General features: G+C 38.6%; 1 protein-coding gene across 3 annotated transcripts; it reads right to left on the bottom strand.

The window, feature by feature from the left end:
• On the bottom strand, window positions 1–27,777 carry LOC135710086 (zinc finger protein 91-like). Of its 3 annotated transcripts, XM_065232558.1 has the most exons (11): window positions 27,436–27,777; window positions 27,246–27,368; window positions 26,715–27,176; window positions 26,269–26,652; window positions 25,223–25,667; window positions 24,969–25,159; window positions 24,638–24,895; window positions 24,282–24,476; window positions 18,171–18,416; window positions 17,935–18,103; window positions 16,698–16,879 (listed from the first exon to the last, which is right to left on the bottom strand). In XM_065232558.1, the coding sequence occupies exons 1-10, from the start codon at window positions 27,622–27,624 to the stop codon at window positions 17,939–17,941; spliced, it is 2,658 nt and encodes an 885-aa protein (XP_065088630.1). In that variant the 5' UTR covers window positions 27,625–27,777; the 3' UTR covers window positions 16,698–16,879; window positions 17,935–17,938. The 3 variants fall into 3 exon arrangements, with proteins under 3 accessions (XP_065088631.1, XP_065088632.1, XP_065088630.1); XM_065232559.1 differs by lacking the exons at window positions 16,698–16,879; window positions 17,935–18,103; window positions 18,171–18,416; ... (3 more) ...; window positions 25,223–25,667; window positions 26,269–26,652 and adding exons at window positions 1–354; window positions 415–589; window positions 757–1,155; window positions 1,222–1,560; window positions 3,259–3,639; XM_065232560.1 differs by lacking the exons at window positions 16,698–16,879; window positions 17,935–18,103; window positions 18,171–18,416; ... (6 more) ...; window positions 27,246–27,368; window positions 27,436–27,777 and adding exons at window positions 1–354; window positions 415–589; window positions 757–1,155; ... (2 more) ...; window positions 3,712–4,053; window positions 8,899–9,189.
• Window positions 27,778–27,934: the final 157 nt, after the last annotated feature.

Below are 27,934 nucleotides of genomic sequence, written 5' to 3'. Positions count from 1 at the left end.
GACACGGAATAAAGAACGATTAGTTACGAAATACTTAAAATCTTTATTTTTACTTTCAATAGAAAAACAACCACGTTCGCGCGTTGATAGCTGCGTAGCAAAGATTGACAGCTTGAGTTCTTTTTCTTCGACGACGACCCGATGGAAGCCAAGCTGACCAGTGTTGCCGGGCGATGCCACATATACCTCATCATTATAATGATTATTCAGCAGACGACTTGTAGCAAATTTGATAGCACATTCGTTGCATCGCAGTTCTGAGCAGCTTTTCTCATGACGACGCATAAAACTAGCAAAATGAAACATCTTTTGACAAAGGGAACATTTATGTCATGGATCTGTATGACATACGAGCTGTAAAAAAAAAACATGTTTAAATTGTACAATCTCTCAATGTCTCAACGCTCAACAAACCATGTGATACTTCAAATTTGGTTTCCTTCCAAAAACGTAACTCGTTTCGATCGCTGGGAATTCCACGACATTCCGAAGACTCCGTTGAAGTCTGATGCTCAGTTAGGATCTCGTCTTCATCTTCTAGGTATTCTTCTTTGACTTTGATTTCCTTCGATATGCCATCATGCGGATGCTGTATGCGAAATTGAAATGAAGTTAACGGTTAACTGTCACTGCATTTATGAGTAAGTAAATAAACTGGATCAGCCCGAAAACTGCTAGGCATTATTTGATTATTTTATTTGATAAACCAACTATACAAACCTTTAGTGGGCAAACTTTTAAGAGATGAGTACTTACCAAAGTTGTGGCGAATGTTCTCCCTGGGTCAGCATGATACTCCTGTTCCTGCAGCATTGTTTCCTCTACTTTAATGTTCAGTTCGAGATCAATATTCTCACCTTGTGGAACAATCATGACATCTGTATGAGTTGCAGCTATCTTCTCAACACTGTATTGCTTTCGTTCTTCAGTGACAGTTGCCCCTTCGATATTCGCATTTCTCAAAGCACTGTCGCCACTATGATCTTGTTTCTTGTGGCTCTCTACTCCGCTTAGGAGGTGAAACTTTTGACCACACAATTCACATGAATGTTTTAAGTCTGCACAACTTGACGTATGGTCTTGACAGGTACCTTTAATGCGAAATTTTCTCAAACAATGAGGACATTGGAACTTTGCTTCCGTGTGTTTTGCCAGCTGCAATGAATGGGAATTACAAAAGCATTGTAAAACAAATCAAAAATGTCAGATTAACCAACGTACCATATGATAATTGATTTGGCGATTTTTAGAAAAGGTAATGCCACAGATGTTGCACAAATATGGTTGGTTTGATGGATTTCCAGCAAGTGGCTGCGACGGTTTCTCCGTTTCTTGTTTTTGAACTTGAACGATCTTAAAATTTTCCAAACTGCTCTCGTCTGGATGACGTCGTCTATTATGCTCTTTGAGTGAGTAGAATTTTTTCAACATGTGGCCACATAATTTACATGCATATTTTTTATCCTCGCACTCGAAACAATGTGCATCATATTGTATTTTGCGGTGAAATTTTTTCCCACAAGTTGGACACTCGTATTTCGGTTCAAAGTGACATTTTATCTGCATTGAACAATAAAGACTGTGTAACAAAATGTAAAAGTTAAATTTGCAATCAGGCTTTGAGTACAGAAAGGTTGCTGGAAGTTATTATAGTTTATCGACACACGCATCGCTGTCAACTACAGCTTATTTTGCTGTGTAGAAATTATCATTTAAGGTGATACGACACGTCATGCAACAATGGCTGTCCCTACAATCATTAAATAAACGTGTTTTGGTATGCGTACGGAAGACATCTTCCTACAAAACAATAAATTACTAACTACATACCTTAAAAAATGGGCCTGAATTGTATGAATAAGATCTGGATACATATTTCAATACTTTTCCACCAAAATATTACCAATTCATTCACGCATTGGTAATATTTGCATTAAAAAGTACGATCAGCTGATTTTGTTCTGCTCAGGGCGTGAAATTTAAAGAACTGTTTTCACTAGCTTTCACTTCTCAGAACCACACTAAAAACAATTACGACACGTGCTTCTACAAGCACTTTCAAGTTAATGCACTTTTAAAGACGATATTTACTTAAGTAATATCATTTGCATCGTTAAAAACGCGAGCCGCGAATAATTCTGCAAGCTGAAACTGTTTTGTTTACCATTTTTCTACACATCACATTACGAAGGTGTGTGTACAAATCATCTATCATCGTATCCAGTGTTGTCGATTTAATTGAAACAAAGTGTGTAAAAACAATGCTTTTATTGCTTTTGAAGGTTCTTCAACTGTGTTCAATTTAGAAACCGTCACTAATACAAATTAAAAACAATTTCTTATTTTGATTTTCCAGAAAAGAAATGGAAGTAAATAAACCTACAAATCTTCTATAGAAAACATATTTGTCATTATGGTTGCACTGGTCGAAGCCATCAGCTGATATTAAAAAGGCGGGAAAAGAATGATGTAAAAACATAAACATACACGATAAGATAAAACATATCTAGCGGCCAGTTCACATTTACCTACTTTTGACTTTGAGTATTATCACAATCATATTCACCTACTCTTGGGTATAACTGACTTACTTTTGGGTAGAAAGCGAATTTTCAATACCATAAGATTTGAATACAAGTAAATGAAAACTACTTTGACTCACTTTGCCTACTTTTGGCTTCCTGCAATAAAGTGTCGAGATGTGTGAAAATAACTTACTTTTGGGTACTTTTTTCTTACCATGTACCTGGAGGTTTGAGTGCTGGAATCATTTTTGGACCGGTCGTGTGTAACCGAAGTGTACAAAGTGTGGCTTTGAATTAATCAACTACTATGATTACTTGACTTGGTTGGCCTTGGTGACTAGGCGTATGATATTTTTCTGTATAGAAAGGGATGTCGTTGGGAGGTGGTAGATCGTTAATTTTGGCAAATTGAATAGAAATGTACTAATGGTGTCAATATTAGATGATAACTAGACATTCGACATATTAATAACGAACTCTAGCAGCTATGTTTACGGTAGTTGCGACAGTGCATGATGTCCACTCACACCCCTACAGCATCAATGATACTCATTTCACTGACACATAGAAACGAGAGAAAAAAAGCAAAAAAAGCGTGACGTATCGTATCACCTTAAAGCAGGTATAACATTTCAGAAAATATTATTACTACGAGAATGATTACTGAATCAAAGAAACAGTTTGAAAGTGTAATCAAGCCTGATAGCAATTCAAAACAACGAGTGAAACAAACCTTATGATTTTTGGTTGCTGATATACCGAGAATAGTTATTCCGCAAATATCACATTTGGTCAACTCATGGACAATTTTCAAGTGATGACTTAAACGCCCCGGACTGGAAAACTCTTCGTTGCAGTAGTAACATTTTGCGCTTTCAACTTGTGGAGGTGTTTCTGTCTTCTGTTGCGTTTGCTTCTTGCTCCTTTTAAACTCACGGCAAACTGCGCGCCTATGTTTGTTGACAGCAAATACATTTTTGAACATTTTACCGCAAAACTCGCAGGGAAATTTTCCTTTCTCACATTGGGATACATGGCATTGTAAGCTCGTTCTCCGGGGAAACCGCTTCGAACAATGTGGGCATTTGAGCTTCGATTCCTTGTGCATCGTTTTCTGTGGTGAACAATAAAGACAGTGCATAGAGTATAGATTAATTCAAGAACGCTCAAAGCTCAGTTTACGAACCCTATGATGCTGAGCCTGGGAAAGACTGGGCCAAGTAATTCCACAGAAATCACATGCGACTGACTCATGGTGGATTAGAATGTGACGAGCTAGGGCGACAGCACTGGACTCTTCAATTCCACAGTGGGAACATTTGGCGCAAGGTGCTTCATTCGAACGATTCTCCTCCGTCACTTTTAGGTCACCACTATCTTTCAGGATAAGTTCGTCAGAACTCTTGTTACTCGGCAAGTCACTCTGAACAGAATCACATACAGTTGAATGACGCTTATAAAGTCTTATGCAGTAGAATTTCTTCGCACAATTAACACACTCGTACCTCGGTTTAGTGTGTTTCATAAACTGAAATGGAAAAAATAAAATAAAAGAGAATTTTGTAAGGACAGTGCCAAGCACACGGCGAATGAGAAAGACCCAAATTTGAGTTTAGTTAACTCATAAATTTACCTACCACCGGATCGTAAGGCTGATTTGAGCAGCATAACGAATCATGTCGAATCCATTGGAGCTGTACTTACACGTGTTGGTGCAAACGACCACGCATTTCTACTAGGAGATTACAATCAATCTGGTTTAGTTTGGGACTCTTCAAGAAACGGTCAACCAACAGTAGATGTTTTGCAATCGAACATCTCTGTCGCTTGTGCTGCATTACTCGCCGGATTTAGTCTGCATGGCCTAACACAAATCAATACAATCGACAACCGAAATGGTCGCCTCTTGGATCTAGCTCTGGTGAATGATACGACACTTGAAAGATGCTCGATATCAGCGGCTACGGGACCTTTATCTATTCGTATGCAGACGATCTCAAAATCTACTTACAGATCTGCTCGATTGATGATTATCAATTCCTCCAACGTCAGTTTGAAGCGTTTGCCAACTGGTGCCATTTGAACCGAATGATAGTAAATCCTGCGAAGTGTTCAGTCATCACTTTTACCCGAAAGAAAGAACCAGTTATTTTTCACTATGCTCTCCGGGACACCATTATTGAACGTGTGAGCCATGTAAAAGATCTAGGTGTCATCCTGGACTCTCAACTTACATATAAGCAACACATCTCGTACGTCGTCGACAAGTCGTCAAGGACATTGGGCTTTATCTTCAGAACTGCTAAGAATTTCTCCGACATCCATTGCCTCAAGTCACTGTATTGTTCCCTGGTACGTTCCATTCTAGAATATTGTTCTGTGGTTTGGAGTCCGAACTACAACAATGGTACTGAGAGAGTCGTGTCCGTTCAACGCCGCTTTCTGCGATACGCGTTGAGAATGTTACCTTGGAGAGACCCGTTTCATTTGCCCAGCTATGTCTTGGAGCCTCTTCGCACCAGAAGAGATATTATTTAAGTATTCTCGATGCTGATCACCCGAAGATCCCGAAGATCCAGGTTATGATTTTTGCAGGCCAGATTTTGAAGGAATGGTGGATGTACTTGACCATACAGACTGGGCACATTTGGACACTACCGGAGATGTGGACGATGCTGTTGATCGCTTCATCATGTTCCTTTGCGTAGGCCTAGCCCGAAGCCAGCTTGGGGAAATGCACATCTGCGACATTTGAAGCAGCTGAGATCGAGAGCACTTAGGAAATAGTGCAGATCTCGCTGTCCATTCGCTAAAGAGGTATTCAATCGAGCTAGTAACAGATATCGAACATACAATTGCTTCTTGTACAAACGCTACACTCTACGTATGCAAGACAATCTTAGGAGAAACCCAAGGAATTTTCGGAAATTCGTCAACTCCAAGCGGAAGGATAATGGATAATGGATGTTTTTGGGCAATCATTCCACCAGTACCTCATCTGATAAGTGCGAGCAATTCGCTAATCACTTCAAGGGTGCCTTCAATGGTTCTACGTCATCTCCAGCTCAAGTCGAAAATGCTTGCAGAGACACGCCACGCAACGTCTGTTCATTGGGAAATTTTTCAGATTTCTCTCCAACAGGTTAAATCTGCCATCGATAAATTGAAATACTCCACATCACCTAGCCATGATGGTATTCCGTCATGTATCTTGAAGAGATGTTGTGATGCTATGATTAACCCTCTGACTCAACTGTTCAACATTTCCTTGCGTGAGCGTAAATTTCCCTCCAGCTGTAACATTGAGAACTATAGTGGAATAACTTCACTGTGCACCTGCTCGAAGATTTTTGAGACCATAATCAACGACATGCGGTTCACCTCCTGCAGGAATTATATTTCTTCAGATCAACACGGATTCTGTCCCTACGAACCTCGTCCAGTTCACTTCATTTTGCTTGCGTAAAATGGATCTTGGCACACAAGTTGATGCAGTGTACACCGACCTAAAATCTGCTTTTGACCGAGTAGTTGATCATGAGATTTTGCTTGAACGACTTGAAATACTTGATGTTTCTTCAAACTTGACCTGCTGGTTTAGATCATATCTTACGGACCGGAGACTCATTGTGAAGATTGGACGTGAATGTTCTGCACCGTTCACCAACATATCAGGTGTGCCACAGGGGAGCAACCTGGGTCCCCTGCTGTTCTCAATTTTCATCAATGAGCTATGTAAAGCACTGCCCCCTACCTTGGCAAAGTACCACTCAAGCCTCCCAAAATTTGAACTCATTTAGTGAGAAACTGACTTGGCACAAACCATTTGAAGTTTATATGGGAATTACTATGGAGAAACCATAATTTCGGTTCATCTCAAAATTCACCAGTTCACTCTACTTTCGAAAATGATAGCTGAGTTTGTTGAAAATTTTCTCAGCTACAAATGTAAGGAACAAAAATTATTATTGATTCAAGTCACTGATGTTTTTTGATTATGCTCAATCAACTGTTCAGCAGGCAACATTGGTATTTATGGCCCGGAGGACAAAAATCAAGGCTACTATGTCACACTGCAGAATACAGTGTTGCTTACAATACAGTTGCTTAATCTTGTCATAAAATTATCAATCTCAACCATTAATAACTATTTAATTTGACATTTGGCTGAAAACGATTTTCTGCAAAGTTGTAGCTGATAAAAATTCCCATAAGAATAGCAATAGAATTAGTTAACAGTACGATATGTAAAAAGGCTAGAAGACAATGAACAAAAAGTTTTGTTTTCCCATAGTAATTTCCATATAAACTTCAAATGGTTTGTGCCAAGTCAGTTTCTTATCAAATGAGTTTAAGCTTTCGGAGGCTAATCAGGACCCGATTTAAAACCGTTTGAACACTGTGGAGCGAAAATTGCAGATTTTGCATCAGTCTAGTGGGCATGCAAAATACGCCTGACGATATTTTTTAAAGAATTTTCTTCTGTTGTCTTATGTCTGTTTGTCTGTGCTGTGAAGAAACTAAGGCCATTGTTGTTCCATTTGAAAAATTTTCACTTAGATTTGACACTTCGAAAATAAATTAAGATGTTCGATGTTGTTGATCGGCCGATTTTCGAGAAAGCGTCTGTCAAAATTGATTGTCTGTCAGAAATAAGTCTGCTGGAATAAGCCATTGTTTACAAATGCAATTACACCCCTTTGAAATGTTGGCACTGATTTGTTGTGTTGGATGTTGCCTATACAGGCTATAGGGTACACCGAAAATTGTTTTCATGTAGCTTCCATTGGAAACGCACATGATTTTCATCCATAATCAAATTCAATGGAATTCATCTGAATTTCAAATAAAATTTATGCGATCACATTAACTTTATGTGATTTTTCACATGAATTTCATCGGCATCATAATATTCATGTGATTTTGTGGTGGGATTTGCTGCTATGTGATCATAGGAAATCTATGTGAAATTCACATGGATTTCATCCATTAGATATGTGATAAATTTTTTGAGTGTAAATAGGGGCAATATGGTCCCCCCAAGAAAAACACATCATAACACATGAAAAACATTCATAAATCTCGATGAACATTTCAAATGGTCCTATCTGCTTTGATCGATTCTCTTCATCGACTTTCTCTTTTGATAGCCACTGCGATGCAAACAGATTTTCCGCTAATTTTACCACATAGCTTGATAAAGGAGGTTCTTATCTGGCGTCCAGAACGTTAAATACAACAGGGAAATGTTTTGCAGCTGAGTTATTAACGAAAGAGAAAGTCGATGAAGAGAATCTATCAATGCAGATAGGACGTTTTGAAATGTTTATCTAGAAATGTATGATAGCTGTGAACATGCTCATGCTTTGCAATATGTTTGATAATATACAATGTTCAAAATATGGATAAAATATGACAATAAATTATTATGTTTTTGCTCCGATCAACAACCATACGGGGCAATATGAGCACCCTAGTAAAAGTTAACGTTTTGACAGGTTTTCACTAGAAAATAACATTCAGGAATCATGTGAAATAGAAACATAACGACAGTGAGCATTCATAAGGGCGAATACGCGATGATCGGTTCTTTTCATCGATTTGCTCTTTGCATTGCTACAGCTAGGCGAAACAATTTTCTAGAATTTGTTCAATGCAGAGTAGTAACAGGTTGTATTGGCTATCAAAAGCAACAGCAAATGCATCGAGAAACGTTAAATCTAGCGAGTTACATATTAACAAAAGAGAAAATCGACGAAGAGAATCGATCATCGCGTATAGGCCCTTATGCATGCTCACTGTCGATAAGTTCTTTTAGCAACAGTTACGTGTATTGCTCGCAGCGTCAGTAAAATGGAATATAGTGAATGCAATGCTTGTTTTCTTGACTGCATATCTTATAATATTCTAGAGATTTTGAGCTAAGGTTACATTTCCATTATTATCTTAGACATGTAATTGAATTTTGATACGGTTTTCATAGAGATGCATATTAGAAGCATTTTCAACAAGTTTGTAACAAAAAATAGATTAAGTTAATAGTTATTATGCCCAACCGAACGGTGGCCCATCTTACCCCGTATGGTCTTCTTGCCCCCATCCCACCTACAGGGAAAAAATATTAAACGACTTTTTAACCAGACAGACGCCCTAGATCACCAAAACCTCATAGAGTTTGAATGTATGGGAAATTTAGAGCAATTTTCCTTTTTAAAAAAACGTGCTAAGTGTATCAATTATTCTCCATTGAAACGCCAAATTATGATTTAGGAAATGTGTATTATTAACATATTATTTTCAGGGTATTCTGGAATTCATATGTGATTAGCAGTCTCAGAAAAAAAATATTATGGAAGAATGACAACATACATACCTTATGACGAAGAAGTAAACCTTTTGAAGAAAATTTAATTCCGCAAATTTCACAAGCAAGTGGTCTGGTCTTTTCGATCATGTCTAACAGGCCTAATCAATTGATTCCGCGGTTGGAAAGTTAAATTGGTCCCGGTGGAAATACGCTTAACAAGTTTAATTGAACACGAATAATTTGAATGAATAACAATTTTACAGTATTAAATTTGAGTATAATAGGACTAAATTTAGTTTCTATTAAATTAAATAAAACAAAACATTGCACTGTCAGGATATTCAAAATTTTAATGAGCTGCATTGTTTACATTCAGCATGCATACACTTTTAACAAGATCATGCTGTACACGCTTTCTGCAGAATACCCATTAATGAGTAAAATTGTATGCATTTTGAAGAGCATCCCGCATAAACGCGAACCATCACATGACCTTACCGATAATGGTTATAAATTGTTTATAATCCCTGCTAAACTTCAACTGAAATGGTTATGGAACTTTACATGAACGTTTGTGTGATAAAGTTTTAACCTTATGTATTATGGTTTTTTGGAAGCGGACCTTACAAATAATGGGTTGTTAAGAACCATTACCATTCAAAATTCTTGTTTTCTCCATACATTTTCGGAAAGAGAACTATATTAGAACGTTTTTACTTATGGTTTGAGAACATTAATGGTTATGGTTATGGTAGTCAGTAAGGTCCATTAATGGTTTTGTATTATCGCTCAACTTTACGTGAAATATATCGTGAATTGGTAATCAGTAATTTACAGGCAACCAATTCGCGATATATTCCACATAAAGTTGATCGATGTTACAAAACCATTCATGAACTTTACTGGTTACCATAACCATTACCATTAATGTTCTCAAACCATAAGTTAAAACGTTCTAATATAGTTTTCTTTCCGAAAATGTATGGAGAAAACAAGAATTTTGAATGGTAATGGTTCTTAACAACCCATTATTGGTAAGGTCCACTTCCAAAAAACTATAATACTTAAGGTTAAAACTTTATCATTAAACGTTCATGTAAAGTTCCATAACCATTTCAGTTGAAGTTTAGCAGGGATTATAAACAATTTATAACCATTATCGGTAAGGTCAATTTATGGTTCGCGCTTATGCGGGATACCGAAGAAGTTTCACAATACCCTACAAACTGAATAAAAGAAGTTTAAATATATATTGCGGATTTCACACCTGATTAGACTCCTACGCTAAAAATAAGTACCCAGCCAGTAATAGTGATAATGATGATGTTTTTCAAGAAAATGCGAGTTTTGCGGATGTTGTAAAAAGAGACAGTCGTGCTAGTAAAAGTAAACATGTTAGTAACAGTAACAGTAAAAATAACAGTAACAGTAACAAACAAGATAATCGTAAGACTCGTCCGGTCATTGTGATCAAACCAAAAGAGTCCAAACAAGCTTGCGAAGATACTCGTAAGTTTTTGAAAACTCAGTTGGATCCAAAAACACACAAAATCAGTAATTTTAGAAATGGTAAAGATGGCTCCATTATTGTTGAGTGTGCAACAGGAGCAAATGTAAGTGATGTCAAAAATGGTATTGAAAGCAATCTGGGTGAAAACTATAGTGCTGTTGTTCCCACTTCGGTGCCGAGATTGAAAATAGTGGGCATGAGCGATCAGTATTCCTCCGATGTCTTCATTGACTATTTAAAAAGTCAAAATGAAGACATCGCTATAAATGATGTAAAAGTAGTTAACATGTTTGAAAATCCACGCTTCACGTACAACAAGTTCAGTGTTGTGATTGAAGTCGATTTCGATACGTATAAATGTTTGTTATGCGCGAAAAAAGTAAATGTAGGGTTTGATCGGTGCTCTATAGTTCCCGCGATTAATGTATTGAGGTGTTTCAAATGTGGAGAATTTGGGCACAAGAGCATGGATTGCAAAAATTGTGAGAGATGCTCTAGGTGCAGCCAACAACACAAAACATCGGAGTGTACGTCAACTGTATTGAAATGTGTTAATTGTTTGAAAATGAATAAAGAACGTAAAATGAACTTGGACGTCAACCATGCCGCATTTAGTCCTGAATGTTTGCTCTATAAAAGACTTTTTGAACAGAAGAAAAGCAGCTTGCGTTTCAATAAATAGCAGCCAAGTTCCAGGAATGTGAATCAATTTGATTTTTTATATTTGAATATTGCGGGGTTGTCAACAAACTACGTAGCATTAAGTCAGATTGTTGAGGAAAAACGTCCACTTTTAGTTTTATTAGCTGAAACTCATATTGTAGAAACTGAAGCTTTTGACCAGTATAGTATTCCGGGATATATTGTTGCTGCTTGTTTATCACATTCTAGACACACTGGCGGTGTTGCTATTTATGTCAAAGAATCAATTCAATTCGACCTTCGAATCAACGAAGTTATCGATGGTAACTGGTTCTTGGGCATTACAGTTGTGCGTGGCATGAAGATGGGTAATTATGGTGTTTTGTATCATTCTCCCAGTTCTAGTGACCAGCGTTTTGTTGATGTTTTAGAGAACTGGCTAGAGACATTCCTTGATTCAAGTAAATTAAATATATTAGCTGGTGATTTTAATATTAATTGGCGTGACAACCATAATTCGAATCATTTGAAGCGTTTAGCTGATTTTTTCAATTTAAAACAAACGGTAGATGACTATACGCGTATTTCCAGGCACAGTAGAACTTTAATTGACCACGTTTATTCCAATTTTGATTCCATTTGTTCAGTTCCGGATGCTGATTTGAAAATAACCGATCATGAGACCTTAGTGATTAATGTATTAGATAATATCAATAATAACGATGACTTAGTCAAATTGAAGTGCTGGAGGAAATATTCGAAACAGGCTGTTTCAAATCTTGTTGAGAGAAGCGTGGATTTTCCATTCGCGGCCGGTAATTTAGATGAATCTGCAGCTGTTCTAACTAACACTTTGAAAACGTGTACCAATCAATTAGTTGAGCAAAAGTTTGTTTCTTTGAAAAACTCGAACAGCTGGTACAATTTGGAACTTTTGCGTCTTAAACGTAAGAGGGACAAATGGTACAAAAAGTTTTGCAGATCAAATAATGATAATCATTGGAATAGGTACACAATCGCGCGTAATAAATATTCACAATCGATAAAACAAACTCGTTGTGAATATGTCCAGAGGAAGATTGATCAGCATCAAAACAACAGCAAAGAGTTATGGAAAATTTTGAAATCTTTATTAAAACCTAGTAATTGCAAACCGCGGTCCATAACTTTTAATGGCACATTAGAACAGTCAGAACCAGTAATTGCATCTATGTTTAATGATTATTTTGTCGAAAGTGTTTCATTGATTAATCAATCCATTGAATTGGTCGATGAACCTGACGAAATAAAACAGCCAGTTAATAGTAGTTGTAGATTTGAAGGTTTTCACCAAATTACTTTAGATGAACTTAGAGTTATTTGCTTTTCATTAGGAAAATCGGCTGGAGTAGATAATGTTAATTCTAGAGTTATTCAAGATTGCTTTCATGTCATTGGCCACATCTTGCTGGACCTTATTAATGAATCTTTGCAGACTGGACATGTGCCACAAATTTGGAAGGAATCCTTAGTGGTTCCTATTCAAAAAGTTGCTGGAACGATTAAAGCCGAAGAGTTTCGTCCCATCAACATGTTGCACACATTAGAGAAAATTTTAGAACTTGTTGTTAAAGGCCAGCTGTTGGAGTATTTGAATAGCAACTCTTTGTTGATACCAGAACAATCAGGATATCGGGAAGGTCATTCCTGTGAAACTGCGTTGAATTTGGTGTTAGCAAAGTGGAAAGACAACTTGGAGCGTAAAGATACGACTGTTGCTGTTTTTTTGGATCTGAAACGCGCTTTTGAAACAATTTCTAGGCCCTTACTGTTAAGTACAATCAAGCGCTTTGGAATTACGAGTACTGCTTATAAATGGTTTGAAAGCTATTTATCTGACAGAACTCAACGGACTGTTTTTAATGATTCTGTTTCCAGTCCCGTGGGGAATAACCTTGGAGTGCCCCAGGGAAGTGTATTAGGGCCTCTTTTATTTATTATGTATATTAATGATTTGCGACGCGTTTTACGATTTTGCGACATTAATCTTTTTGCAGATGATACTGTGTTATTCATTGCAGCTAAGGATTTAGAAGTTGCCGTCTCACATTTGAATGAAGATTTGCGTTCTCTAAGTAGATGGTTGAAGTGTAAGCAGTTGAAATTAAATACAAGTAAAACTAAATTCATGGTAATTTCGCGGAACCGAGTAAATGATAATGTCTCCGTGGTAATTGATGATGAGGATATTGATCGCGTTCGGGAGATTAAATATCTTGGCGTGATTATTGATGACAAACTTAAGTTCAACTCTCACATTGACAATGTCATCAAGAAAATTGCCAAGAAGTATGGAATTCTATGTCGACTGAAAAACGATTTAACTATTGCCAGTAAAATACAGCTATACAAATCAATCATCTCTCCTCATCTAGACTTTTGCCCATCCATTTTATTTCTAGCCAATGAAACACAAATATCGAGATTACAGCGTTTGCAGAATAAAATAATGCGTTTGATTTTGCGATGTAATAGATTCACTTCCTCAACTTTGATGCTGGACGCTTTAAAATGGCTGTCAGTGAAGCAAAGAATAGTTTATTTGACTATGGTGTTCATTTTTAAAGTAGTAAATGGTTTGCTGCCTCGATATTTGTGTGATCGAATTGAAAGAGGAAGTGATTTTCATAGATATAATACTAGAAACGCGGATGAAATAAGAACACCACATTTCTTGACTTGCGCTTCACAGAATTCATTGTATTTTAAAGGAGTAAATGTTTTCAATTCGATGCCTAGACATATTAAACGTGCAACAACATTAGCAGAATTCAAGAGACATTGTATTTCACACGTTAAAACTGTCTTTTGAACAGTTATCCAGTGATTTTTATTTTTTTTTTTTTATGAATGGACGAAGTATGTATCTTGACGAAGTTATTTATAACGGATTATTTTGTATGGATAGCTGTCATAACGACTTTTTAATAATTATTGTAGCACTGCAAAAACTATTTTGTTCGCCACGATGGTGATGATGGATTTTTTTTTTATATTTGAATTAAAGTAGTAGTTAAAAAAAAAAAAAAGTAGTAGTCTACAAAGGTTTGAGCCTCGCGCGCGTATTACGGATATAGAGGACTGAATTTAACATTTGATAAAAAAAATGCAACTTTGAAGCTTATTTGGAAGATACTTTGAGTTAGTATTAAGTTTTCTGGCTGAATGTCGGGGGTTCGTGAGCATTCCTGACATTGCTGAAAATTATAATAGCATCATTGCGGGGTTGCTAGTGTATAGGATGCTTTGTTGATTGTTCATTAACTCTTGATTGCTTGTAATACTTATGAATATTCTAGGTGGACAAAAAGGCGAACTAAGAGGTGGACGCCTAAGCTTTTTCACATTTATGTATATTGCTGTGAAGCAACTGTAAAGTCTAGAGGGAATTTATATCTGTAACTGTAACCAGCTCGTTTTTGTTTGCTAACCTGGTTAAAATGTTTATATTTAATTATCTTAAAGATAAATCGTCCAGCTCAAACCTTTGTAGGGGTAAGAGGTGGGACCATCATCATCATCATATGAATATTAGTTAACTGGTCATAAAAGTTAAATATGGAGCTTCCGATGGCTTTCATTGACTTTAATTCAACAGTGTAGCTTAAGCTAGTAATGTTCTAAAGCTGTAACTACTTTCAAATAAGTCGATTTTTGAGTTTTCTGGCCAGTGCGAAAATATTACTGTGCAATTATTTTTTGCACATGAGTCTAATTTGATTCAAAATGCGCAATATTTAGAACTAATAGGGCTTCGTCATGACAGACTATTTTCGGCAACACAAATTGAAACACTATTTTCACTGGATTTTCTTCGAAAACACTTCGCTGAATGCATGCAAACGATTCTTTATGCTTTCAGCTTCAATTTGACTATATTTTTACCACTGAGAAAAAGCAATCTAGCAAGGTTTTCTTGAAATGCAACACACGCACTACAAATTGTAGCTGATTTCGAGTTGCCGATAATAGAACAGCAGATTTACATGCAGTTCAAATGGAACGGTTGCCGAAGAAAAACTGGTTGCCGACAATACTCGCTCTCACTAGAGAAGATTGGAGCTTTGTAAAAGCGTTTCAAAACAGTTTTTGACAATTCTTTCGACTGAAATTGTTAGAGCAGCTGGCAGCAAAAGATTGTAAACAAACCAATACTGCATATGTGTGCGTTCCTTAGAGAAAAAGGCTATAGAAAGAAGGTCGCTGCTTAGGTTGCCGAGAATACGTAAATTCCCCTACTAACAAATTTATTAGCTATATACATAATTCATTTTTTACGTAACATCATAAACTGGACAATCGCTAACTTAAATTGACTTCCAGTTTTCACTGGAAATTCTATGTATGAGTGCTCATTGCAAGACAGCCTATATTACATGATATAAGCCATAGTCCGTACGGGGTATTAAGATGAACTGTACGAAACCAAGGATCAACAATTGCTTAAACACATGAATTTCATATGTTCCTTTTTTTTTACAAAACACAACACCATTATTGGCGGTTGTGTTTTCTAATCAATTTCAAATTTTCCAACTTTCATCCTTATTATCTTTGATTTACGGGGTTCAGAACAATCCGAAAATAAAATGAATGAACTTCGATGAATTCATGACGCACAACCCAACAAACAATAATTCTGAGTCACGAGTAAGCATATGTATTGAATAAATGCTGTATTATACCATAGAGGTAACTCTAAAACGCTGTCCAGACTGGAGAGTTATAACATGTTATAACGGTTGTCAACTAATTGCAACACAGAAACCACCATCAAGATAGCGCTATAACATGTTATAACTCTGTAGTCTGAACGTACTATAAGAGTAAAAGGGCCTCCGTTAGCTCAGTCGGTAAAGGCGCAGCTACAAAGCATGACCATGCTGGAGGTGGCTGGGTTCGATTCCCGGTCCGGTCTAGGAATTTTTCGGGTTGGAAAATTTCTCGACTTCCCTGGGCATAGAGTATGATTGTACCTGCCACACAATTATACTAATGCAAAAATGGTACAGGCATCGAAAGCTCTCAATTAATAACTGTGGAAGTGCATCTAGAACACTAAGTTGAGAGCACACAATAAGCTAATAATGCCATACATACGCATTAAGCTTGAAATGCGAAGAAGAAGAAGAAGAAGAAGAAGAAGAAGAAGAAGGTCCCGAAATAACGTGCTTAACTTTTTGGCTCAGCTCTGGTACTCTCTTCGGTCCCAAGCTAATCGATTCACCCCTCGAAAAACCAATAACCATTACCAACAATCAATACGAAACTAATGATTTTCAATTGGCTCACTACTTGACTAGCCTATTGGTCCCAAGCAAATCGATTAACGTACCCCATTCTAGTCAAAATTCTAGTACTACACAATGTTTGTTTTGATTCGTTATGAAAGTTTGACAGATAAAATTAGAGGTTATTGGATTTTCCTATGTTTCGAGGGGTATTACCATATCTATGATGATATTGTGGGGTTCCGCCGGTTTTGTCGAGCTGGAAGTTTATTTGGACACTTGCCTAGGTGGGTTTCCGGATCATTAACTTCGATTTTGCCGCTTGCGGGATGTTTCCGGTTGTTTCGAGGTATAGCTGAAGCTACATTTTATGTCAACAAGAAGGAAAGAAGAAGTCAGGACATGCTAAAAATCGTTTACCCAAATTCTATATTGTTGAAATAAACATGCTTTTGAATTTAATACAAACATAAATACTTTTGTTGAAAACATGTTTTTAATTTACTTTGAATTATTCATATGTTTATAAAATTAACATTTAAATTTTCGATTTAAATGAATAAAATTCGGTTCCGAGTTCTGCACCTTCAGCTTCAACGTCCATCAATTTACCATTACGTGGATGCTGTATGTTAAATTGAAATAAAATTAAAGGTTAATTTTCAATGCTTTTAGCCAGGCTTGCAATTGCTCATTACAGCTAAAATGTTATTATTCGGAATTAAGAAACTATGAGATATTGTAACGATATTTTGTATTTCCGAAGAACTTCGAGATTGGGGCGTATTTAGTTTTGTAAACAAACTCGTCAATCGCCGATTTCTCGCGAATAAAAGCTCAATCTCGAAAACTAATATCCAATCAGGTATATGAATGATTCCTCTATCATTTGGTATAGTTTTTTTTCACTAGATTGAGCTTTTATTCGCTAGAAATCGGCGATAGACGTGTTTGTTTACAAAAGCAATTACGCCAAAATCTCAAAGTTCTTCAGAATTGTAAGATGCAGCAAGAGGACCGATTAGCGATTAGGTATAACGATGAGCGCTCACTCATCGTGATTGCTCATTACAGCTAAGTTTGTCGCTCTCAAAGCAAACTTGACAGACTTTATGTGTCATACACAAACTTTACCACCTCTTATTGCATCTTAAATATCAGGCATAACATTTGATAACGGCACAAAAGCATTTGTAAACAAACTTTCCAAGGCCCTTTATACGCGAACCAAAGTACGCCCACGCAAACTAACAACATCATCGGATAAGGGCAACTATCACCTTTCCGAAAGTGGTTATATTATAAAAATTATTATTATTATAACCTCGATTATAACTCCAATGAGGCCGACTCTATCTACGATGCCGTAAGGATTGTGTTTTGTTGTGGCTAGCTGCGCGCACGCTGAGTAGATAGAAAGAAGCTTAATGACGATTCTGAAGATTTCCTGCAAAAAGATGATGCGCGATGCAAGTAGATGCGAGAAATGAAAGAAGATTTGTCGAAGATTGATTCGCTAGTGTGAGCCCTCCTCGAATAACTCATAGTTTCATGATTTTGAAAAGTAGCATTTTAGCTGTAATGAGCATTTGCAACAGTGCTTCTAGAGGTTTGCAAATTAAAGGGGTCAGCACAACATACTTAATAGTCGATTGGAATGATAATCCACTCAATACATACCTTATCATAATGATTGTTTACATAAATGACGACGTGTAGTAAACTTTAAACCGCATTTGTCACATCGTATTTTTGAACAGCTACTTAAATGACGACGTAGAAAGCTAACGATATGAAACGACTTTTGACAAACGTTACATTTATATCGTGGCTCTGTATGACTTACGAGCTGTAATTAAACAAAAACACGTTTTAGTTGTGCAATTTCTCAAATAAAAAAAAATGCTTCAATTAACCTTGTGATACCTCAAGTTGTGATTCCTCTTAAAAGTATGGCCACAAATTGAGCACGGCCAGAGTTTATCACCAGCATCAAGAGTCTCGTTTCGATCGCTGGGAACTTCGTGGCATTTCGAAGATTTCGTTGTACTCTGATGTTCAGTTTGTATCTCCTCTGCGTCCTCTGGGTATTCTTCGTTGACTTTGATTCCGCTCTCAAGATCTTCAGCTTCAATGTCCTTCGATGTATGACCATGCGAATGCTGTATGTGAAATTGAAATGAAGTTAGCGGTTAACTTTCACTGCTTTTAAGGGGACGCAAATAAACTGGATTGATAGTGAATTTAACGCTGAGGCTTGAGATGTCTACTGTTAAAGCATGACCCACTTAGTAATGGAACAACATCATTTCTCGATAACTTTTTCAAAGAGACGTATCAGCTTTTGTAAACAATGCATTTGATTGTCGATTTGGTCGATTTGCTGTAACACTACCATCAGATAAAGGAAATTTTCCCCTAACTGATAGTGGTGTTAGTAAGCGTGTGTGAGCTACCAGTTACGCCAAATCGACGATCAAATGCATTGTTTACAAAAGCTGATCCGTACCGTTATCGATATTTGGGTCTATTTCGGAGTGCAGTTTCAAACCCCTTTTGGATACGGTTGTGTTTTAAGTTTGTTCTCTGTTTTGTGCGTGCGTTCGCTTTCATAGTTTTCGGCTGCATTTGCCGGATTAGCGCTGGCACTCTGCCTCCCGGACGGTTATACGTGTGTTCATCGTGTTCATCGAAAGCTGCTAAGGCCAGTTACCAGTTTTCTTTTGCAAAACCGCACAAACTGATGGTTTCAAGCTTGATGGCTGCTCGATCATCGTTGTGTCCGCTTTCAAGTTGACAATTCGTTGAAATTAGTCGATCAGGGTCTGGAGCGTTACTGGGTTTTCTGCCGTTTCGTTTCCGATGCGAGAAAGGAATCGGGCTCAGATGTCTGCATAACGAGGGGCTTTTAATCCGCAGACGAACAGCAAGCACTTGAATTGGCCGATCTTGCAATTTTGGAATTCGAAATCGTCTACTGCTCTGTTCACCATGCCGCCATAGCTAATTATGTCTTCGCCTTATGACTTGGCTAGCTGCAAACACTCTAAGACTTGGCTAGCTGCTAGTCTTATAGCGAAATCGTTTATTATTCAGTTCCAACCTGGATCGGGTATCAGGATTGGGTCTGCTTGTTTTCTGACAAACGTCAGTTTGCTCGTTTGTTTTTAAAACCTAGCTCAGGTTGAGGTTCGCACTGACAAAAAGTTCGGTTTCGCACTGGGTTGGAACTGGTGTTAACCCCGATAGTAAACGAATTCGCAATTAGAGTTACCTCTATGATTTAAGCGTATGCGTATAGATCTGTGCACGTGGATGGCGAATTTATCATTGTCGGGTGGTTTGTTTACCCATCAATTTGGGTATTTTTTTAATCGGGGTGACGTCTAGAGATCAAAAATTGATATGTGACGCCATTTTGAAATCCAAGATGGCAGCTTCCAGTTTAATGACGTTTTCGTTTTTGCGGTGTAGCACCGGTGTAGTGTAAGCAGGAATAAGCACGAGTCTTTGACAGCTCAACATCATTTGTTTGTAAACAAAGGTGCATCCTATATCTACACCTTAAATTATTTCGGTGTACGGCAGTGTAGCACCGGTGTAGCTACACCGCAAAAACGAAAACGGCATAAGAAAAAGTTGGAAATGCTGTCAAATACTTATCAATAAGGGTATTTTGGGAATCGGGATAATGTCTAGAGGATAAAAATCGATATCCAACGCCATTTTGAAATCGAAGATAGCGGCTTTCGATTTACGAAAAAGAGGAAATACAGCCAAATACACATCAATATTGGTATTTTTGCAATCGGTATGAAGTCTACAGATCGAAAATTGATATCGGACGCCATTTTTAAATCCTATTTCAGAAAAAATGGGAAATGCTGATGCCGTCCCATGAATATGAGTATTTTTGGAATCGGAGTGACGTCTGGAGATTGGAAATCAATATCCGAACAAAAAAATTGAAATCCATGATAGCGGCTTCCGGTTAGAGAAAAAGTTTTAAATTCTATCAAATACAAACGGTTTTTTTTTAGAATCCGGGTAACATCTAGAAGCCGGAAATCGATAACCGACGCCATTTTATAATCCAAGACGGCGGCTTCCGAATTGCGAAAAAGTTTAAAATATCTTAAAATATGGTTATTTTCAGAATGGGAATAAGACGTAGATACCGAAAATTGATGTCACGCCGTCTGTAAATCCAAGATGGCGGCTTTGGTTCAGAAAAACTATGAAATACTGTCAAATACCGATCAATGTGGGTTTTTTGGAATCGGGCTGACATCTAGAAGAAAGAAATCGATGTCCGACGTCATCTTGAAATTCAAGATGGTGGCTTCCGAAGTGAAGAGGTGCCAAATAGCCTACAAATTGCATCGAATATCGAATTTCAGCATCTACGCGTCGACCTCGTTCCGAAAATGCTTAGATCTTTTTGTGAAACCCGTTGGCCACCATATTGGATTCCAAAATGGCATCGGATATCGATTTTCGGCATTCACACGTTGTCCCCATTCCGAAAATACCCAAATTGTAGGGTATCTGACACTCTCTGGACCCTGATGGCCGCCATATTGGATTCCAAAGTGGTATCTGATATCGATTTTTGGCATCTACGCGTTGTCCCTGTTTCAAAATAACCATATTGTATGGTATTTGACACTTTTTTTGAAACCCTATGGCAGCCACGCGTTGTCTCCGTTCCGAAAATACCCATATCTTAGGGTATTGACACGTTTTTTGAAACTTGATGGCCACCATCTTGGATTCCAAAATGGCGTCGAATATCGATTGTCGGCATCCCCGTTCCGAAAATACCCATATTGTAGGATAGTTGAAACTTTATGAATTCTGATGGCCGCCATACTGGATTCCAAAATAACGTCGAATATCGATTTTCGGCAGCTTTGCTTTGGCAATTATCCACGGCCCATACAAATTTAAAAAAAAATGTATGCACAATTGTCTACGTAGTTAATGAACAGCCCCTAACAAGAAACACAATGACTTACACAAAAATGATATTGCTCGAAATGAAGCGATTCTGGGGAGAGTTCATTTTCTTTTCTTTGGCCCTTACTACGGGTGTCACTTCACGGTGAAAACGAAGTGAAGTGACCAGTTGTCGCTCACGGTGAAGTGATTGCCGTGTAAATCAAATGGGAATCACTTCACCGTGAGTGATAAGTTGTCACTTCACCGTGAAGTTAGTTAGTTGGTTAGTTAACGATCCTGCGCACCTCCAGGGGCGCAAAGGGCCTTTGTGAAAGATTTCTAACTTTGGCCTTGACCTGTGTCCAAGTCAAATTTCGGTCAACGTTCTTAATTTCACTGTTTAGGCTCCGCCGCCACGACCCTCTGGGTCTGCCTCAGCTGCAATGTCCTGCTGGATTCCAGTCCAGTGCTTGCTTACAGATTTCGTTTCAACTCCGTCGTAGTGTGTGGCCGACCCACCTCCACTTCCGTTCACGAATTTCTGTCTCTATCAGTTTCTGATGGCACAATCGATGAAGCTCTGAATTTGAGATCCAATTTTGGGGCCACCAGGCACGAATTATGTACCGCAGGCATCGGTTGATAAACACCTGCAGCGTCTGAGTGTTCTGCGCCGATACACACCATGTTTCACTAACGTATAACAGCACAGACTTCACTTTCGAGTTGAAAATTCGGATTTTGGTGCGTCGACTGATCTGATTCGCTCTCCATACATTTCGCAAACTGGCAAAAGCAGCCCTCACCTTCTTAATCTGTGCACCTATGTCACTCTTGGTGCCGCCGTTCGACGCTATCTGGCTGCCAAGATATTGGAAGCTTTCGACTTTCTCCGCTGCCTGCCCAGCTACCGTGAAATTGGAACGGTTTTCCGTGTTGACATCCAACGATTTGGTCTTGTTGACGTTGATGGTTAGACCTGCTTCAGAGGAGCGTTCCACAAGGTCGTCGAGCTTACTCTGCATGTCAGAGCGCGGTTGTGCTAATAACGCAACATCATCAGCCAAATCGAAGTCGTTGAGATGCTCCATAGTAATAGACTGCCACAGCAACCCACGGTTCGGTACACGGTAAACGGCTCCAACCATGATCTCGTCGATTACGATGAGGAACAGTAGCGGTGATAATATACATTCTTGCCTCTCACCCGCGATTACCCGAATCGGGTCAGACAAAGCTCCGTTGTGCAACACTCTGCATGAGAAAGCCTCGTACTACGCTTCGATGAGGTTGACGATCTTATCAGGGACTCCCTTGCGTCTCAGAACGACCTACAAGTTTTCGTGGTTTAGTCGGTCGAAAGCTTTTTCGTAGTCAATGAATACCAAGTACAGGGACTCTTGGAACTCATTGACCTGCTACAAGATGATGCATGACAATATGGTCCACATAGGATCTACCAGCACGGAATCCTGCTGTCGTCGGAGAGTCGCGTCTATCTTCTCCTGTATCCGATTGAGGATAACTTTACACAGAACTTTGAGAACAATACACAGTAACATGATGCCTCGCCAGTTGTCGCATACAGTTGGATCCCCCTTCTTGGGGACTTTTACCAAGACGCCCTGCATCCAGTCGGCCGGAAAAGTCACGGTGTCCCAGATATTGACGAATAGTTGATGCAACATTTGTGAGGATAGTATGGGGTCAGCTTTGAGCATCTCTGCTGATATGCGATCGACCCCCGGGGCTTTGTTGGACTTCATACTTCGGATAGCTGCTTCTATCTCCTGCAATGATGGAGCTTCAGTGTTGACGCGAGTAACGCGCCTCACCCTTGGCGGATCATGCCGAGATGTTGACCGTTGAAACTTCGAGAAGTTGTTCAAAGTGCTCAAACCAACGTTTCAACTGGTCAGTGGGGTCGGTGAGCAACTGTCCTGTCGCGTCTTTCACTGGCATCCTAGGGTTCATCCTTGCCCCGCTCAGGCGTTATGAAACATAAAGGATATCGCCAATTGCTGCGGCTTTCTCCCCTTCATCAGCCAGGTAGTCCACCCACGCTCGCTTGTCCCGTGTACAGGAACGCTTAACTTCCCTCTCTAGAGCCGAATACCGCTGACGGGCCTCGTTCTTGGCTCCTCGGTCCTTGCTCGCTCTATTGCGGCTTTTGCTTCTCTCCGCTTCTCGATCTTCCTCCAGGTTTAATCGGTGATCCACTCCTTCCCCTGAGTACGCAGCTCACCCAGGTTGTTCTCGTTTGTTTCAATAAAGGCATTCTTGATGCTCGTACACTGTTCTTCTACGCTGACACCTTCCGGAATATTAGCTGCGCGAGCCTCGGTTTCTTCGACGAACGACCAGGAGATGATGGTCAGACGCGATGTCAGCGCTTCGTTTATTCCGAACATCAAGAAGGCTCCGTCTCCCTTTTCGGCTGATGCAGATGTGGTTTATTTAGTTCTCTGTATATCCATCACGGGAGACCCATGTGGCTTTATGCACTGGGCGATGGGGGAAGAGCGAACCTCCGATCACCATGTCGTTGTTGCCACAAAACTCTGCAGGCAACTAATCGAGCTGGTTGCTATGAACCTTTGTTGCTGGGTTGCTGTGTTTCTGAGATTCCAACATTTTGTAAATTAGAAATGCTTGACGTGGGTGCTAATCAAAAAGCTTTCAAATCTTGAGGCTTTCCAAAATTAGTGTTTATTTTTAAATTGTTGTTCTTCAAATATAGATTATAAGGTTTTACTCACTTCAGTTAGTTTTAAGACAAATTAGGATTAACTAGGATAGCTAATAACAAATTGAACCAATTCTTCCAAATCATGGCATGCTTCTGTCCTATTCTGCTATCTGACGTTGTCAACTTGATAAACGTCACGACCGAAGTTAAGTTGCAGTGGCGTTGTACGCAACAACCTTGATGATCTAAAGGTTTTTTACCCATAGCAACTCCCATATCAATTTATAAATAATATGCATTCAACTGCCAATCCAGTTTCATATTAGAACCAAATAAGTTCAAATAAAGGGAGCAAAATTATATAAATCTGGGAAACATTAAGCTGACGAGCACTTACCACACTTGGGACGGAGGATCTCCTTGGGTCTTCGTTTGGAACTTGGTATTCCTGTTCATGTAGCACTGTTTCCTCTACTTTTATGTCCAGGTCGAGATCATTATTTTGGGCTTCCTTACCACCATGGAGCAGTGAGATTTCCTCTGCACCGAACTGACAATCATCGTGCATTTTTGCCTGCTTAGAACAGGCTGGCTGAAATAGACATTCAATTGATGCAATTCAATTAAATTTTAGCTTATGCATTTAATAATAGACAGAAAATGCTCCTTATCGTATGCGAGCAGATCAATGAGCTCCAATGTCAGCATTTGTGGGAGCAGGGATGGGTTTCGGAAGCTGTAAAAAACACAAACCTTATGTTTCATTAGTTCGTCAGTATTGGCGAACGCAATTTTGCAAATGATACACGCGTTTCCTAAAGGTCCGTCGCCACAATGAACTCGTTTCTTGTGGTTCTCCACTATGCTTAGGAGGTTAAACTTTTGACCACACAGTTCACATGAATGTTTTAAGTCTGCACAACTTGACGTATGGCATTCAAAGCACCTTTTAAAGAAAAAATTCCTCGAACAATGAGGACATTGGAACTTTCCTTCAGTGTGTTTGTTCAGCTGAAAAGAATGGGGATTTAAAAAAAAACTGTATTGCAAAGAGAAAACAAACTTGTCTGTATAACAAACGTACCATATGATTCTGCCTATAGCTAGACAAAGTAATGTCAATGATGTTGTCCGAATATGCCTGGATTGATGAATTATCAACAAGTACCTGCGAGGTTTTCTCTGAAACCATCCGGGATTCCTTGTCGATCACTTGGCTTTCCATAAAATCATCATCGTTCAAGCAAGCTGATGAATGCTCATTCGATCGAGAATCTACAAGAGAACCAATGCATTCGTAATTCATCGTTGTTTTATCTTAAGCCGAACTTTACTCACTTGATACACCCATTTTTGAGGATCGATTGTCCGTTGATGGTCCTTGATGGTCACGTGCCATTTGCAGATTATTAGGCTGAACTTGTTTTTGATCTTGAGCGATTCCTATATTTTTTAAATTGCACCCATCTGGATGACATCGCTTATTATGCCGCTTGGCTGATCGAAAATGTGCGAACGAACATCCACATACTTTACATAAATATCTCTTATTTCTCTGAACTTGTACTTGACCTGACCGACGATTTTCCAAACTGCTCTCATCTGGATGAAATTGCTTATCATGACGTTTCAGTGAGCCTAATCGTCTGAACATGTGACCACATAATTTACATGAGTACATCCCTTGCTTACACAGTAAACAATGTGCATCATATTTCTTTTTTCGGCTAAATTTCGTCCCACAAGTTGGACACTCGTATTTCGGTTCTGTGTGGAATTTTATCTGCATTGAACAATGAAGACTGTATAAAAATATTTGAAAGATAAAGTTGCAATCAGGCTTTGCTGGCAACAACAAAATGTGCTGGAAGTTCTTATATTGTATCTATACATCAATATCAACTAATTTTTTTTCTGTGTACAAAAAACCTTTCATTTAGAGCAGATTTATTGTTCCAGAAAAGACGTAAAAATAGCCTAGGAAAATTCTTCAGAATGTATTCTTAACCTGCAATGGTTGTCCGATTTGGACGATACTTCGTGCATATTAAGAGGGTTCATTTTAATTTGAAATTCTAGTAACCCTACGACCAACAGAAAAGCAAGTTTCTGGTAACCTTATTTGCTGTTAGCAAATGAGGCTACCAGAAACATGCTTTTCTGATGCTGATAGGGTTACTAGAAGTTCAAATTGAAAATTAATCCCGTTAATAGGCACGAAGTGCCGTTCAGATTAGCGACACCTTATTCATTAATAACTAAGAAAGTTATACCGAACTACATGGCAGAAACTTCAACTTCATTAAAATAATGACTGATTCTTAGAAATATATTGAATGTTCAACCAAGCCTGATAGCAATTGAGAATAAGAAGTGTAACATACCTTATGATTTTTGATTACTGATATACCAAGAATAGTTAAACCGCAGATATCACATTTGGTCAGCTTATGGACAATTTGCAAGTGACGAATTAAATGCCCTGGACTGGAAAAGTCTTCGTTACAGTAGCCACATTTTGTTTGGGATAAGCCGCTTTTAACAAGAGGCAAACTCGTCTGCTCTTGCTCCTTGCACCATTTATATGCTCGGCAACAATTTTTCTTATGTCTACGGATAGCATCTTTATCTTTAAAAATGGCACCACAACCCTCGCAGAGAAGTTTTTTCTTCTCACATTCGAATACATGGCGTTGAAAGGACACTCTCCAGGTATACTGCATCGAACAATGTGGGCATTTGAGCGTCGATTTCTTGTGCAGCGTTGTCTGTATTGGACGATAAAGACTGTACAAAAAGAAATTAAAGAACACAAACTCAGTTTACACACCATATGATGCTGAGCCTGAGAAAGACTGGAGAAATTATGTCCACAGAAATCACATGCGACTGTCTCATGGTGGTTGAGAATGTGATGAGTTAGGGTGACGGCGCTGGACTCTTCTATTCCACAGTGGGAACATTTGGTGCAGGAAGCTTCACTCGAAGAAATCTTTGCCACCACTGTTGGGTCACTCCTGTCATTCAGGATAAGTTCATCAGAACTCTTGTGACTCGGCCTGACTCTCAATCGCATACTTGGTACTTTATTTTCATTGCTGCTCTTCTTTTTCTGCTTTAATTTCGAATGTCCAGCATCAGAAGTCATATTTTCAACTTCAATAGGAACTTGTCCATCTTCCGTTTGCTTCCTGGCCATACACTGACTCAAGGCATGATCATTCTGAAGCGATTCGGATCGAAAGTTTTCCCCACAATCAGAACACCGTAGAAAGAAGCCATCGTGAATGTCCTGTAATTCAATCGAATTATTCTACATACCTTATGTATTATGTTATTTGTATTGAAATCCATCACTTACGTGGATGTGCTTCCAGTAGGGACTCTCCGAATAAGCTCGTTGGTCATTGCACAGAACGCATTGATGCAATTTGTGTTTTGCTTTTATTTCCTGATGGTGCAATTCCTTACTTTCATCTGCTATCTTTCGGACGAAAACACCATGTTATTATGGATCGGTAATATCGAATGCATCATTGACTTCTTCTTACCTCGTGCAGATCCAAATGATTCCACAGTCCTTCCTTGCTTACATAGTCCCCGTCACATAGGGAGCATCGGAACATCAACCTTACCACGCACATCTCCCGATGCAGTTCCAAATCACCCTCCTTGTAGTCCTCAGAACAGATTCCACATTCGACCATTTTGGCTTGGATATCTAACGGGCTTTTACTCATTGGTTGCACAGTTGCAGTGGTTCATTTGAAAACGAAACACTTCTTATGGATTAAATTAGTAAATTGAATTGAACGCATTATGCTACCAGATACCTATGATGCAGAGCAATAATAATTTATTCCATTTAAAAAGGATCTGCAGAAATGTGAATGCATGCCGAATGTAAACAATGCATATGCATTGTTTACATTCAGCATGCATACACTTTTCTACACGGTTATTTCGTATCACCCACAGAGTAACAGTTTTTACTATTTTACCATTTGGTGAATTTTTACTTAAATTTGACAGATGGAAAATTTTCAAATA

Source organism: Ochlerotatus camptorhynchus, unplaced genomic scaffold, assembly GCF_037179485.1.
Source record: "Ochlerotatus camptorhynchus isolate MF236.1 unplaced genomic scaffold, CSIRO-AGI_Acam_v1.1 ptg000370l, whole genome shotgun sequence".
Classification (NCBI taxonomy): Eukaryota; Metazoa; Arthropoda; class Insecta; order Diptera; family Culicidae; genus Ochlerotatus; species Ochlerotatus camptorhynchus.
The sequence above is the reverse complement of the archived record's forward strand: the minus strand, read 5'-3'. Positions and strand labels throughout refer to the sequence as shown.